The sequence below is a fragment of the Sphaeramia orbicularis genome, chromosome 18, assembly GCF_902148855.1.
Source record: "Sphaeramia orbicularis chromosome 18, fSphaOr1.1, whole genome shotgun sequence".
NCBI classification, from domain to species: Eukaryota; Metazoa; Chordata; class Actinopteri; order Kurtiformes; family Apogonidae; genus Sphaeramia; species Sphaeramia orbicularis.
The window spans coordinates 28,678,188-28,694,100 of record NC_043974.1 but is presented as its reverse complement, the minus strand read 5'-3'; the positions used below and the strand labels follow the sequence as shown (position 1 = coordinate 28,694,100).

General features: G+C 35.9%; 1 protein-coding gene across 4 annotated transcripts in view; it reads right to left on the bottom strand.

Moving 5' to 3' along the window:
* Positions 1 to 15,913, bottom strand: part of kcnip4a (potassium voltage-gated channel interacting protein 4a) — a 234,547-nt gene that overhangs the window by 11,224 nt on the left and 207,410 nt on the right. For 3 of the 4 annotated variants that reach the window (XM_030162143.1, XM_030162142.1, XM_030162141.1), the window contains exon 2: positions 3,784 to 3,908. In XM_030162143.1, the coding sequence (XP_030018003.1) occupies positions 3,784 to 3,908 (125 nt within the window). Of the gene's footprint in view, positions 1 to 3,783; positions 3,909 to 6,540; positions 6,637 to 15,913 lie in introns of all 4 variants that reach the window. The other variant, XM_030162140.1, reaches the window with a different exon arrangement.

Here is a 15,913-nt window from a genome sequence, read left to right as displayed (position 1 = left end):
TCATAATAACACATAAATAATGAGAACTCCAAATTTTTCTCTTTCAAAATGTAAATATTTTCATGTATTTACACTAAAACAAAGTATAATTTCACAAAAATATGTGAATAATCTGAACAAATATGAACAACCTGAAATGTCTTCAGAGAAGTAAGTACAATTTTAACAAGATTCTGCCTGTTATTAAATGTTTTGCATATTTGTAGATCCACTGTGATCTGTAAGTTATAATGTACATGTGTACATGATAAAGTGAGGCAGAATATTGTTTAAAATACACCTATTTTTTTCAGTTTGTTCATGTTATTCACATTGTTTGAAAGGATACTTAGTAGATGTAAAGTTTTTCTTAATGTAAATTTACTGTTTTCGCTTTAAAACAGAGAAAAGTTTGGAGTTGACATTATTTATATATCATTATTTTATATTCTTATATATGTTATTTTACTGGTCCGGCCCACTTCAGATCAAGTTTAGCTGAATGTGGCCCCTGAACTAAAATGAGTTTAATGTCCCTGTTGCAGAGGATGACAGTGTTTCCATGGTAACTATGGAGCCTCTGAACATCCATATGGGTCATATCTGATAACCATGAAAAGATGAATATCTGTATTTTACACCAATTATTTACATGTATTGATAGGATTAATGGATCAACAGGTATTAAACAGTTTAGATCAGTAGATGGTTTGGGATCTTTAAGGGTTAATAGAACCAGTAAATTTTAAGGGGCTTATATATTGCTTATTTAAAACTTTTTACAGTTACAATTTTACTTTTATTACGAGTTTCATTCATGTCAACATAAAATAATCGATGGGTGCAGCCACTCATTTGATGATTTTTGCCAATATGAAACTTCTTTTTGACTCTTCCATTATTTGACTATGTTTTTATGCATGCATTTGGGTCATGTTTTTTTCCTATTTTCACATTAGGTCAGCTGAGATTAGATTCATGTGATTGTAATCGCACAAGTGTTAAGAGAAGAAAATGCAATTAGGCATTCAATCTGGAAATGCAAGTAAGTAAAAGGCTGTAAAATGTGGTGCAAAGAGTAAAAATAAGGGTGCGCTACATGTTTGTGTACAGTACGGTGCAAAAGTCTTTCAGCCATTAATAAAGTTGTAATGACCACACACTTGCATTTCTCTGTGTTGATACAATGTGGAAATATGAGAGGGATGCACAGGACTAAAAACAAAAGTTTCAGAACAAAAACAGCCTCATAAACCTAAGTGCTCATTTAGAGTGACCTCCCCTTGCACTTTACATGTCTTTAACCCTTTTGTTTAGACAATATGAGATTTATTGCCTCAATTCCCTGATGTTTTCTACCAGGTTTCATTCAATACATGTCAGATGTTTTCAATTGTTCGTGCTGCTTCTTGTCATGGGGTCAGGGGTCACACTAAATATTGACTGAAATATTGAACACATTTACTTAAGTATTTGTGTGTCGATTAAGCCTGTGCACATATTTCCTGTATTTCAAATGTTTCTGCCTCTGAAGAGAAAGAGAAATAATCATGTATGATCACCTCAGTCCTGCCAAAATAACAAGCCACATGTGGCCTGTGACTTTTGCGCAGTACGGTACATCTAAAACTGACAAAACAATGGTCAGAAAGTAAAGGGAAATTAAATAAATGTGTTAGCATTTGCCTCTTTGATTGCTTGTAGACGTATCCTCCTACATTGGAAGTTGCAGAACACGCCTGGGTAACAGACGTAAGGTCTTAACACTGGAAAAGATCAAATTTTCTCTTGGAGGATCAACTGAGAAATTTTACATTACATGGAAGCCTTTCCTCTTACTTTGATAAAACATCTAAAGAAAACATAACAGAATAGAATAACTATAACACACATAATTAAGTGAATGTGGACCAAAGTGGGTTGGGGGGGGGTACCACTTTTCTTTTTTTTTTTCTCTCTTTTTAGTTGAAGTTTTTGTTGTTAGTTGTTTTTTGGAAAACTGGAAAACTAGACATGCTTATACCTGTGTTGAGAGGATATGTAGTATACTGAAAATGTATCCTAATAAAGAGATAATTAAAAACAAAAAGAAAGTAAAGGTAAATGTATTATGTTCTGTAAAATAACTATCATTTTCACTTGGCCTCTGCTGCTCTATTTCACATGTGATTCAGTGTCTTATTACAAAGAGTGAGAGGTCAGCAAATGTATTTGGATTCATTTGACACGCTTGTAAAATTAGCTCAGCCATGATAAGAAAATCACAAATACAGTCTGTGAAATGCAAAACTGCCCAGGCATGAAATTCCTTCCCGAGACTTGTGAAGTGTAGCGGTATTAAGCGGAGCGGAGGGAAGAAAAAAAAACCTGTGAGCAGAGGCATCGCCACTGTCATGATGGAATAGAAACTGTGCGATCTTAATCTAATACCCGAGGCAGTGCTTCAGACTATGAACTGTGAAAGCCTGACATAGTTATCCAGACGTGAGGACAATATTGTGTTATTTCCTCCAAGTCTGAGGTCAAAGGATTCATGAAACAATGAGGTGACATCTGCTCGAATTACACCTTAACAGGAAGAACTCTGGTAACAAGTCTTAGTTTGTCCCTTCCAGGTGTATTATTGGATTTAAGAAAAATCTCTACTTGACCGTTTACTCCACAGGTGACTTTAGTTTGTATCCAAGACAAACAACCATGCTGTCTCCTCATTAGAGGCATTAGATGTGCTTCGAAACCCTCCTTGACGCCAAGGACAAAGTGCCGAATTTCTCATTATTTAAGCCATGCCAGCTTCTGTTAGTCAGATTTAAAATCCCATTTTTATTCTGCCAATGTCACCTGGGTGAGCTTTTTGACCCTTAGAGTTAAATAAGTACCAGGACTACACACTTAGAGAGAGACAAAAGCTGATTTGTGGTTATAATTGTAATGCTGGTGCTTACTTTCTTTGCATAATTTCGACGCCTGCAACAATCTATCTAATGACATAACAGTGCAGAGTGAAGCTTCAGACTTATTCTTACTCTAAATAACTGTAAAAATGCTTAAACTGTCGGGAGAAAATATCACAAGGGTGTCTATAAACACATGCAATTGTGTCTCCCACTGCAGGAGAGGAAGTCGGGCACAAATTAAAGTCCTCATTAGTGGACTGCCTTCCTCCTGCTGTGTCTCAAGTGGAAGTAGACTAATGGGCAGGCTTTGCAGGGACTTGGCTGGAGCGTATTGTAGGCTCAACAGGAAGCTGAAGCCCCACGGGAGTTCCACTATCACAGGCCCGTCACTGTCCTGTGCTCTTTCATTGCCACACAATTTGGGTTGAGTTAATTCTGGGTCATCTCATTATACCAGAGGTGCCAATGAAGTCAGTTGCTTTTATATGGGCCATTGTCGAGGACTGAGCGCGACCTGGTTCACTCATCAGTCATGTGCGGTGTGTTTGAGGTGTGACCCAATTATGCTCTGAAACAAACCTACATTTCAGTGTTTGGGCATCAGCAGATTTTGACGTTCGCGTTAATGCAAGATGCTGACTATTCAGTATAATAGCATTCTGCACATGCTCGGTTATTACTTTGGAGTGGAAGCTGACAATGAAAAGGAAGAGGAGCTGTTTGAGCAGACCCAACATGAAGTTTCATCACCCCCACACCCCTGCCAGCTATGCAAGTGGAATAAATCAAACAAAATCAAAGGAAAACAAGGTGTTTTTGATGTCCAACAGTCAGAAATGTCTAAGAGAGAACAAAGACCACTGAACTGTGCATTATGTATGGGGTTGAAGGTGACCGAGGTACTCACATTCTTGAAGCCACGGTAAAGAATCTGCAGCTCCTTGCGGGAGAAACGTGTCCGAGCTTCAAGTTGCTCCAGGCCCTCAGGGCGATGACGGACTGTGGACAGTTCAAGCTCATCCTCAACACTGTCTGCAGAAGAGGAGGAAGGAGGAGGTAGGAGGTCAGACCTGAACAGATGTTGCATCTCTGCAGGTGCAATTTGAGATATTGCAACTCGAGGCAAATAAAATATTGAGTCACTTTCATAAAGATTAGTTTAACCGTCAAAGAACTGTTTTTTTGGCTACTCCAAAATGAAATTTTCTCAACATTTAAACTTTCTTAAGCAATTCATCACCATGTAGTTTCCTTTTATCCATTGTACTTTGCATTTTTCAGTGAAAATCAGGTATTTTCCTATATTTAATTCACTGATTATGCAGATCTTCATAACAGCTCAGACAAAACTGAAGCAAATGTGACTCTTAGAAAAAGTCATTACCTGAACAGAAAAACAGGTGTCTACACCCACTGTCATTTATTAAACTCCATGTGTTTCACTGGTGAATCAATGTTACAGAAGATGTCAGTCTTTCCATGTTCACTATGGAGCCTCTGAATGTCCAAAAAAAGACCAATGCAAAGCTGAGAAACTGCATTTTACCTGAATTATGAAACATTTTAGATCAGTAGATGCTTTTGGTTGTAGCAGCTGCTGGATAGTTTCACAAAAACAGGCTTATTTTGAGCCCCAGAGTAACTTAAAACAAAGGCCAGTGTTTGCAGATATATTAACCAGAGGCACCATCAGACAAAAAAAACAAAATGTGGGTTATTAATTTGTGGTTTGTGGTTTAATGGTTTTGTGGAGCGAGAAATGAAGAGACAAAATGTTTTAAGAAGGCATAATAACTGCTGGAAATATAAGTGTCATCTATTTTGAGCCTAAAGAGTTTTTATAGACCATTCTCCTTAGGGTGATATTATTTGTTCAAGATTACTTCAAAACATGTCTGAATTTTGCCAAGAAAATATCTGTTTAATTGTATGTTGACGGAGTGAGCTGGTCTGACTAGTGCCATGATCTGCAATGACTGAAAAAGTCTAATTACACTGAAATCAATGCAGATTACCTCGACTTAAGACACTCTACAGTTTAACAGCTTTGTGCAGTAGATACATTTAGACATCTTTGTGAATGCCGCATCTTATTTAGAGCCTTAGCCAAGGTCTAGCTTTGTGAAATTGGCCTTTTTTGTTAAAATAACACCTTTTTGGCCGCAAACAGCTACAGCTTCATTGTCTGCTTCTTCAAAACAATGAATCCATTCAAGTGAATCAATTTGCAACCCTTTTTTACCTCAGTGCAAATATTACTTAAAAAAAAAATCCAATACAAATCTAAATACCCTCCTCTTTTCTTGCAGCAGAGGTAATTAGTGCTATTGAGACCTCAGAACAAAGTCCTTCTTCATGAAGGGTGAACCCCGTGAAGTTCTTTAATGGGCCTGTAATGATGGCAGATGCTGTCTGTGCCCTGTCACACTGGCCTTGCAGCGGTGTTAGACTTGCCTTGCTGGCGTATTGCCTCTCATATACCTGAAGCGCGATACAGTGTCTAAATGCCTCATTAGCTTCGAGAGGTCTAACTGTGGCCTGGAGCCAAAAGGCCACATCTTCTAATAGACAACGATTAACCTACTGTGGTGGAACTAGGCTTGTGTTCACAGGTGGTATGAATGCACGGAAAAATAAAACAAACAAGTGGTGCCAGGCACAACAAACCCCACCCCTCGCATGTATTGTAGTTTATTTTGGCATCGATCCAGCTGATGTCATCATGCCTATGCGTGTGCTGATGTCAGCATATCATTTGCCTCTATATATGTGCCAAGCTTGAAGAAAATTGAAACAAAATTGATGTTTTTCTCGACATTTGAAATTTCATCCATTATAAGTAAATGGGAGAAAAAAAGATATAAAAAATTCATATAAAATTTGAACTTTGACCTACTTTTCCCAAAATGTAATCACATCTATTCTGGGTTACTGGCAATCTATAAACCCAATTTGGAATGAATTCACCCAATTGTTTTGCTGCTAGAGACAATTGAAATTTCACCCATTATAAGAAAATGGGGGGAAAAAAAAAAGATTTCAAAAATTCATAGAAAATTTTAACTTTGATCTGCTGTTACCAAAATGTAATCAGATCTATTCTGGGTCCCTGGCAATCTGTAATCCAATTTGGTATGAATTCCTCCAATTGTTTGGCTGCTAGAGTGTTGACAAACAAACAAACGAACAAGCAAACTGAACCAAAACAATACCCCTTGCCTCCCCTTCGGGGGGCGGGGTAATTATTAAACAACAATGTTAAAGTCCAAAGGTCAGACATTTCCATCTGTGTAATTAATAAAGTCATGTTTAACCATGTGTTGTCTACATGAGCATGATGATCATATTCCACAAAATGCAAACACATTTCTTGTTAACAGCAATTATGGAAAAAATAGCTTAAAAATGTCTAATTGTGGTTCAATATCATATCCTTTCACTCCTTCAACTGCAAAAACTTTATATTTTGCATGAAAGAGAAATTGCAAACATGAATGCTGTAGCTACACTCCAGCTCAACTAAAAACCCTTAACATATGCAAGCCCCCATACCCAAACAATACCCAGAAAAGAAAAAAAGCATCTTGGACAATGGAAAAAAAAACAAAAAAAAAAAGTCATCACAAAGAGACAAAAGGCAGAGTGCCTTGAAAGAGCCACTTGCTTTGATTACTGGAGGATGGCTTTTTGGCTGTGGAGCATGGAAAAAGCCTCATGAGTCGAGCTCTCACTCCGCGCTTGTGGACAATCTGAGGGTAACCTGGGAAATACAGCATCAGGTCTTACAGTTACCTAGGCAACTGGCGGCTTCTGTACATTCGGGTAGAATGGACATGCAGGAGGGAAGGGAGGGTTCATATAGACATAGGGCCTTCAGATTTCTTAGAACAACAACACTGTATGGAGCACATATGTGCAAAGCTGTACCAAACACTAGTACTGCTTTACGTCCACTGTTTTTAGCAGATTTTATTCACAGTCATTCTGATGAAATAAGCAGATTTTGTGGAATGGTTGGATTAGTAGTTGAAGAACATTTTGCTGTGATCCGTTATCGTGTTTTTGATACTGAAACTTCATACTACAAAAAGCATAGCTGCATTAAATAAATCTTTTTTTTTCACTACGACTACCTTTTTCTTTATTCCTGACAGTACAGCACCCATCACCACTCTGTTGACATTTATGTAGTGCACAAGTAAAAGGGCAGACATTACTCAGTGTTCTCACACAACAGAATTTAAACAGAGCATCAGGAAAATCACCCTTGCCCTTATGTTTGCAATAGACTTAGATGAATAGCCTTTTTGCTGGAGTAATTGAAAATGATATTTAAGTCGTTTCTCTTGGTCTTGTAAAATATTCCTTTGTCTCACACAATGTTTTCTCTATCTGTGTCCCAGACCTTGACATGAATTGACGTGTCAGTTTTATTTATTGTACCTTCTCATGCATTACTTTCTCTGTCAGGACTCCTAAAAACACGACATTCTTACATCTTTGTCAAAAACTTTACAGATTGCGTTGCACTCTGTCTATCTGACCTTTTCGCAAGAAGAAACCACACAAAAAACAATCCAAAGTCTTAGTATTCAATTTACACTCTTACCAAGCCAGATTTCTATGACACTGGCATCTGACTTTTTTGTATTATTTCATTTCGCATGTATATTTTTGATTTAAATATAATCTCACAAAGCAGTTGTTAGTATTTTTACTCCGCCCCTAAAAAGGGGAGGCAAGGGGTTTTGTTTTTGGTTCGGTCTGTTTGTTTCTTCAATTGTTAACATTCTAGCAGCAAAACTATTAGTTGAATTCATACCAAATTTGGGTTATACATTGCCACTGACCTAGAATAGATCCCATCACATTTTGGGAAAGGTAGGTCAAAGTTTCAATTTTCTATGAATTTTTGAAATCTTTTTTTTCCCTATTTACTTAAATGGGGTGAAATTTGTTGGGTTTCAAATTTCTATAGCAACAGAAGTATTGGTTGAATTCATACCAAATTTGGTTTATAGATTACCAGTGACGCACAATGGATGTCATTACATGTTGGGAGCAGTAGGTCAAAGTTTAAATTTGTAATGAATTTTTTAAATCTTATTTTTTTTCCCCATTTACTTACAATGGGCGAAATTTCAAATGTCTCTACAAACATCAAATTTGTTTCAATTTACTTCTAACTCAGCACATATATAGAGGCAATTGATATGCTGACATCAGCACATGCATAGACATGATGACATCAGCTGGACTGATGCCAGAATAAGCTACAATACATGCGAGGGGCGGGGTTTATTGTGCCTGGCACCACTTGTTAAAGACGTTTTAGTCAACCAAACAACATTTCTAAGGGTAGTTCTGCAGTTATTCAGTCTCTCATTTGTCCAAACTACCAAACATAATTACATAGTACATATAAATAACTGCAAGACGAGTTTAGCTTTTCTGTGTGTTGTTAAATGTCAACCTTATGGAAGTACACCACAGGTTGAAGGCTGCCTAAATATGGCCCCTCTTCAAGTCACCAACAACTAGTTCAGTGGGTTTCATTATTTATTAAGAACTCTGTAGGTCATCAGTGTAAAAGACTGAATATGATATGGACCCGGTAACCTCACCAGAGCTTGTCAGTCTGTCATTAGGTGTTGACTCTTTTCACACACAGCCAACCATGTTAGTTAACAAATGTGTATTCCTCACCAGACAGTGTGACATATGGCTTACATTGAAGTGGTCTGTCCAACACACACAGAAACAACTTTTACTATACGTCATATGCAGCATCGCCCTGGGTTTTGCACAAGCCCATTTCCCCTCCTGCTCCGGGCTGTTCTGAAAATTTTATTATGAGGTTCAATGGCAGCAGTGGGGGTTAAGACGAGCCGTTGGTGCAAAGCATTTTTCATCGATGCCAACATTTAATTTCATGCCTGCGATCGCAAGTTGAAATAAGAGCACAAGTGGAGCTCACGGCGTGTTTATAACCGAGCAACACGGCTGATGGGAATTGTAAGAAGCCTTTATAAACCTGGACTGTAAAGGGATGCAGCGGTCACAATTACATCATTGAACAGAGGCTGAGAAAATTGTGTCATAAATCTGCAACATGGTCCAGTAAAATCAGAGAGGTCTGGTAGAAAAATAGCTATGTGTACAAGTATTGTTACATGTTAAAACAGTACGAAGGGAGGAAAAAAGTTGAAAATGCGTAACGAGTGAACAATTTTACAGGAGTGGTCAGATTATTACTACCTGACAACACTAGTAGAACTCATTAAAGGGGCTAATATAAAGAATTTCTGCTGTCAAATAGTAAAATTAATGACTGAAAATGATCATAAAATCATTTAGAACAAGTGGCGCCAGGCACAACAAACCCCACCCGTTGCACATATTGTAATTTATTTTGGCATGGATCCAGCTGATGTCAGCATATCAATTGCCTCTATAAAAAAAAAAAAATTAATAACTTTGACCTACCTTTCCCAAAATGTAATAGCATCTATTCTGGGTCACTGACAATCTATAAACCCGATTTGGTATGAATTCAAGTGACAGTTTTGCAGCTACAGACATTTGAAATTTTGCCCATTATAAGAAAATGGGGGAAAAAAAGATTTAAAAAATTCATAAATTTTTTAAACTTTGACCTACTGTTCCTAAAATGTAATCATTTCTATTCTGGGTCACTGGCAATCTATAAACCCACTCTGTTATGAATTCCTCCAACTGTTTTGCTGCTAGAGTGTTAACAAACAAACCAAACCAAAATCAATACCCCTTGCCATAAGAATTAGTATTTGATTGCATAACCATTGTTTTTGATGATTTTTGATGGTCTAATAATTTTTTGCGCAACTGTACATCAATAAATAGAAGCAAAAATCATGACTTATCTTGGGCAACTGATTGATCGGTTAATTGAAAGAAATAATGTTAATATGTATTGGACATAGGGATGTAACGATATGAAAATGTCATATCACGGTTATTGTGACCAAAATTATCACGGTCATTACTGAAATTGTGCTCAAAATGTTCAAAAAGTACTTACACACACACACTGAAATAACTTAACCAAGCTGTATTTAAAAATAAATAAATAAATAAAATAATTGGCACAATGTACCTTCTTTTGGCAGAAACATTCAAGTATTAACCCTTAGTGGTCTGAGCCTATTTTTTTTCAGTACTTTTGATTTTGCCTTTATATACTATATAAACAAATGTTTACTATACCCATGTTTGGTATCTTTTTTTTCAGCACAAATTCATCTATATCATCTGTCTATTATTTTTCACTTTAACCTACTATATAAACATAAAAAGCCAGAAAACACAAAAAAATATAAAATCCGATTTGAAAAATGTATATACTTTATTGCATAAATAACACAAAGATGCTTAACGAACCTTTTCAAAGACTTTAAAAGTGAATATTGGTTCCAACTATTAGGTATATAAAATCAAAATTGTAATAAATTAAAACTATACTCAGATATTTGGCATAAAAGGATTGCTTTACATAGGTGTTTTTTCCCCTAAAAGTGCAGTAATCAAACACGGTTATCATGATAATTAGATATGAAATGATAATACTAACTGTCTGCAATTTTAACGCAGTTAATTGTTACATCCCTAATTGGACATAGAAGATGCTGCAGGATTCAGCTTGTCAAATGCGAATATGTGCTGTACTTCTCCTGCTCATCTAAAGTCGATGCACTGCAGAAGTCTAAAGTTACATAATGCGTCATATAAAGTGAGAATTCATCAATGAATCAACAGATTTGGCAGTGATAAAAAAAATAACCATCAGTTGCCGTCAGTTGTTTGATACTGAGTTAAACATGAAAACTTTGCCAGAAATAACTTGCCAGACAACCCTGGTGCACAGAGCAGAGCAGATGGTTTAAAACCTCCAGGCTTAGCTTTGGCTCAAAGCAATGCAAAAAAAAAAAAACGACTGAAAAACAAACATTCTGGTGCAAACAAACTTCTCAGCTCAAAAAGGCCAGTTCGTACTGCCCTCCGTAATGACACAATAACTTTGGGATGTGGAGGATGTGGAGCTTTCATCTGTTCTTGTTACCTGCCTGACACACACTTTCCTCCCTGAGTGGAAAGGAAACGTCTGAGTGTCCTCACTAAGGTTGAACTAGACAGATGTTGCTTTTGTTACCAAGACATATTGGTCTTGACAGCAAGCTGGCTTTATTTGGAGGCATCGCTGTACCACACAGACATCTTTTCTACTTCGGAACTCGGGGACAATGTGGTGGGCTTCGGCGCCGGGTTATTCTTTAACGTGTGAACGATGAGCGAATTTGAGTTGTGCAAATATTTGGACTGAATCAGATGAGAAAAGTCTTATCGGCACGAGTTTCTCACAAACAGGACTGGAAATGTGACTGCTGATGGAAGGCTGAGCCAACATGACTGCACTAAAAAACTGATCTCTAAAGTGGAAGAACGCTGAGCATGAGTGACACAGTGCTTAATCAGGCAGGAAAAGAGCATGCAGTCATGGCTGTCTGATTAATGTTTGCCCTTTGAATTTACTGACAAAATGGATCCGACGTTTGACTGTGTGCCTGATAATGTAGAGAGTGGTTCATGCTGTGCTCTGATGCACTTACCCACAAAAGGTCAAAGGTGATTACTTTGCTGGTATAGTGCAGTGGTGGATGAAGAGCTCACATATTTTACTTTACTACAATAAATTATATAAAAGCAAACGTCCTGCCGAGATCTTATTTTGTAAACTCTTTATATAGCTCGTATGTAAGATCCTCATCTATTTATTATTGCTGCAATTATTCACATTTAGTTTCATTACCAGCTGATATGGTGATTATACCCTGGTATTTTAACTGTTTAAATACTGAAAAACAAACCATTTTCCACAATATAAAGAGCAAAAGTCCTACTCCATGGGACCTAGCACATGTTTTATGCCATCTAAACCTCTGACAGTTTGCACAATTACCCAGATATTGCACATTTATGTAAATATATATTTTTCTCTTAGTAATAGTTTATGTTTTTTCTATTTTTATGCTCATTTTCTTTTGCATGACATTTTTAAATGCCACTCTGTTTTAGTCGTTTCAATTTCCTAGTTAAATTACTGTATTTAAATTGTTATACTTATCTTAAATTCTCTTGGCATTCATTGTGGACGGCAAAATAAGATTTTTATTGTACAGAGAAACCTGTTTCTTTACTATATGCATGACAATAAAGCGCTTGAATCCATTGAAAACGAACTTCTGAAAAAATATTATTGACATGAGACAAATAACACTGGTCTACAATTTTTAGAAATGATTTGCTTCAGAAATTAAATGTGCTAAATGTTACGTATTTTAATAAGATTAATTGGAAATAAATGACAAAAGTGCCGGTTTGCCGATGTTTTCAAGGTATATGATAAAGTGTTATTACACATATATTGGTTTATGTACGTTTATATAATAGTTTTATAAATCTCCCACTAAATAGAACCTGTAAAGTGAATGTATTCTAATGTGCAGACAGTGTTTTGAAGTAGATCTTGTAGCTCTGAGACAAATATTCCTTTTCAGTCAAACCCATTCTCTCGTAAATTCTTGAATTTCACATTTTGACCCAAGGCTGTATCTTGGAAAGTTCAGCCAACCAGCATTTTTTACTTGATTTTTCTTTATCAGTGACTCTCATGTGGTAAAATTTCATTACTTTTATTCTGGAAGCATTTTCCTTGTAGACCAGTGTAATTATCCAATCTGGTCTGAATTGTGTCATCATTCACACATATGATAATCACGTGAATTCAAAAGATGATTTTACAAGCCAAGAAAGTCATGGTTAATGTCAAAAACAGTAAAGAAACATCTGGTTTTGCATTGAACAGTTCAATGGACTTGCACTCTTGTCAGACATGTTAACACAACCAACACCAAAGCAGTCGCTGCTTTGGCACATTTCATCACGATCTTTGAGAGTGAGGTGTCAAAGTATCAGAAGAAGCTAAAATAACCACATGTCTGGTCATGTTCGAACTACAGAGACGTCTTCTGTGACTCTGAACAGATCATGGAAAGAGACAGTTAGTTGACATGACCTCCACACCTTTTGAATCAGAATCTCGTTATTGTCATTGTACAAGTACAACGAAATTGAGGGTGTGTCGTCTATTTATGCAGTTTTACAGTTCATAAGTTTAAAGACTTTAAGACATAAGACTTTCTTGACTTCAACTTCATAAAATCATCTTTTAAATTGACAATTAGGTGAGGTCAAGGGCGTCATAGATGAACAGCCCACTACTTTTTGATTCATAACTTTTGAACCAGACTAGTTTAAGACAAATATTACACATAATTGGAAAGGTCTAAATGCCATCTTAAACATACTGAAAGGGTAAAATTTAGTTTCAAATATTTTTAAATGAAAAATATCAAAAACTACTGCGTCACAGATGGACAAAAAATTAATGTCTATTTTTTGTAAGAATTACAAAGTTCTCAAAGTGAAGTTCCTCTGACATTTTCATCCTAAAACGTATTCAATGTATACCTTAAACCCTTTATTTTACAACCTAATAATTGGTTAAGGAAAAAAATATTTGATCATACCTAAATAGCAAGAGTTTTGAGAAATGGCAGTGTCACAGATGGACAACAAATGTAAATATCAAATTAAACATTTTTTATTTTAATCATCAATATCATATACTTTTTTTTTTTTTTTTTTTTACAATATTTACAACATACAAATATTAACAAATATTATATTCAAATGTATTTTTCATAGATATATGCATTTATTAATTTTAAAAACTCTGTTCAGAATAAAGCATAAATAATATAAATGTCAAATATCAATGTATTTGGAATAAATTTAGTTTATTTATGAGAGTTTATAAAATGAACCCAGAATGACGGCACACTCATAAATCTTCTCAAAATTTTTTTTTTTTTTAACAATTTTTTTTCTCATTTCAAAAGACATTTTCCTGAAAATATAAGTAATTACCTACCCAAAAATATAAGTTTGGTGTAGATTATTGTAATTAAACTTTTTTGACCAGATGTTAACCTTCCCTTGACTTTGCCCAATTATCATATGTGTAAATAATACATAAGTCAGTCAGGGTTAAAGGATTACTTGTCTCTGACCATTGGCTGTGATACTTTTTTTTTTTTCCCAAAGTTAGTATCTGATTGGACACAATGGGATGGGATGGGTCCTCATCCCTTTATACCTAGCAAGTATCGGCCCCAAATGCAATCATCCAAGGACAGAATCTGCAGGGGAACATTTACAAAGAAGAATTTAGCGTCTAAAGATGTCTAATAAATATAGAGGATCAATGTTGTGTAATATCTGCCTCAGAAAATTGGTGGACCACAAGTATAAAGCATGAAGCATCTTAAATTCACACTTGTCTAAATATAATTCCCTCAGTTTCTGACTTTCCACCGCTACTCCATCACTTTTCAGCCAATACTTACAAATATTGAGTCAGTGTTGTTGCCCTTAAGATCTCAGTATATCAAACAAACACAGACGACTCAGCAGAGTCTAAACACGTCACCGCTTGAGTTTCACGTGCACACACATAAGGTCATGCCACACTTTTGCCTTCCTGGAAAGAAAAACCTTCGAGATGCAGTTTGCTACGAGCTAAAAGCAGGTTGTCGCTGACTTTACAGCTTATCAGAAATGTAATTCACAGCCACCCCCGAGTAACAAAGCAGCCTTTTTGCCCTGAAGTAATACAACAGTGTAAGATTGAGTACCCTCAGAGTGTTGTAAACAAAGAATACCTCAGCAAAATGTAAATACCACAGGACAACGTGTAACTAGCTTTGTAGACTATAACCATAAAACGGTCTACTTCACAGTATCTTCCTCATCAGTGAAGCGACAAAGCTGGGGAGATACTTACGCCATAAACTCTGAAAAATGAGCATGAGGCTGTTATGCCTGGGAATGAGCTTGAAATGATCAATCATGGCAAAAGCTGCTACACTCCCTCAAGGTTTGCTATTCAGGAGTCATTTATCTCTGGGTAAAGTCAAGCTAGAGGGTAAAACCTCACTAGCTTTAAATCAATATACTCCATGAACCGAAAAAGAAGGGATTTGAAATATTTGATGAATCTATATTATACACAAACTCAAATATTTCAGTCAACAATGGTGCTTGCTTGCAATCAATAAATCTTCGGTCAACTCCTGTGCTGAAGCATGCAGTTTGATGAACGGCGCTGCTGAGCTTGCTGCTTCTTTGTTGTGGGTTATTGTATACATACAGTGGGGGCTGCACAGAGGTAATAAAGGCCCCTTGGACCACATGGGGTAGATGAGTTTAATACAGTCTGTGTAACATCTCCATCTTCACTTTAAAAGCATTAAACGGGTCTATGATGGGAAAACTGAAATCTGTGTGAAGTTGCCCAAGATATGTTTTCAATCTGTCACAGTATTGATCAGAACCAATAGTTTACATCTCAAATTCATGTTAGTTCAGGGGCCACATACAGTGGGTCGGATCATTAAGATAATAACAAAATAAATAAATAAATAATAAATAATAGTAATATATAAATAATGTCAATTCCAAACTTTGTATGTCTAACTTCTATGTTTTAGAGTGAAAAAAGTAAAATATATAATAAAAAATGTTTACATCTATGAACTATCCTTTAAAAAAATGTGAAAAACAAGAACAACCATGAAAAAAAATGAAGTTTACAAAGAAAAAAAAGTGCAGTTTTAACAATTTATGCCATTATTTAGCCTCAGTTTCTCATTTTTACATGTTCATTACAACTTATAGATCACAGTGGATCTACAAATACACAAAACATTAGTAACAGACAGAATACTGGTACAATTACACTTAAGTCTCTTACGACATTTCAGTTTGTTCATATTTGTTCACATTTTTTTGTAAAAGGCTAGTGTGTAAATGTAAAAACTTTTGTGTAATTTTACTTTGTTTACACTAAACAAACAGAAAAATTTGTGGTTTTCATTATT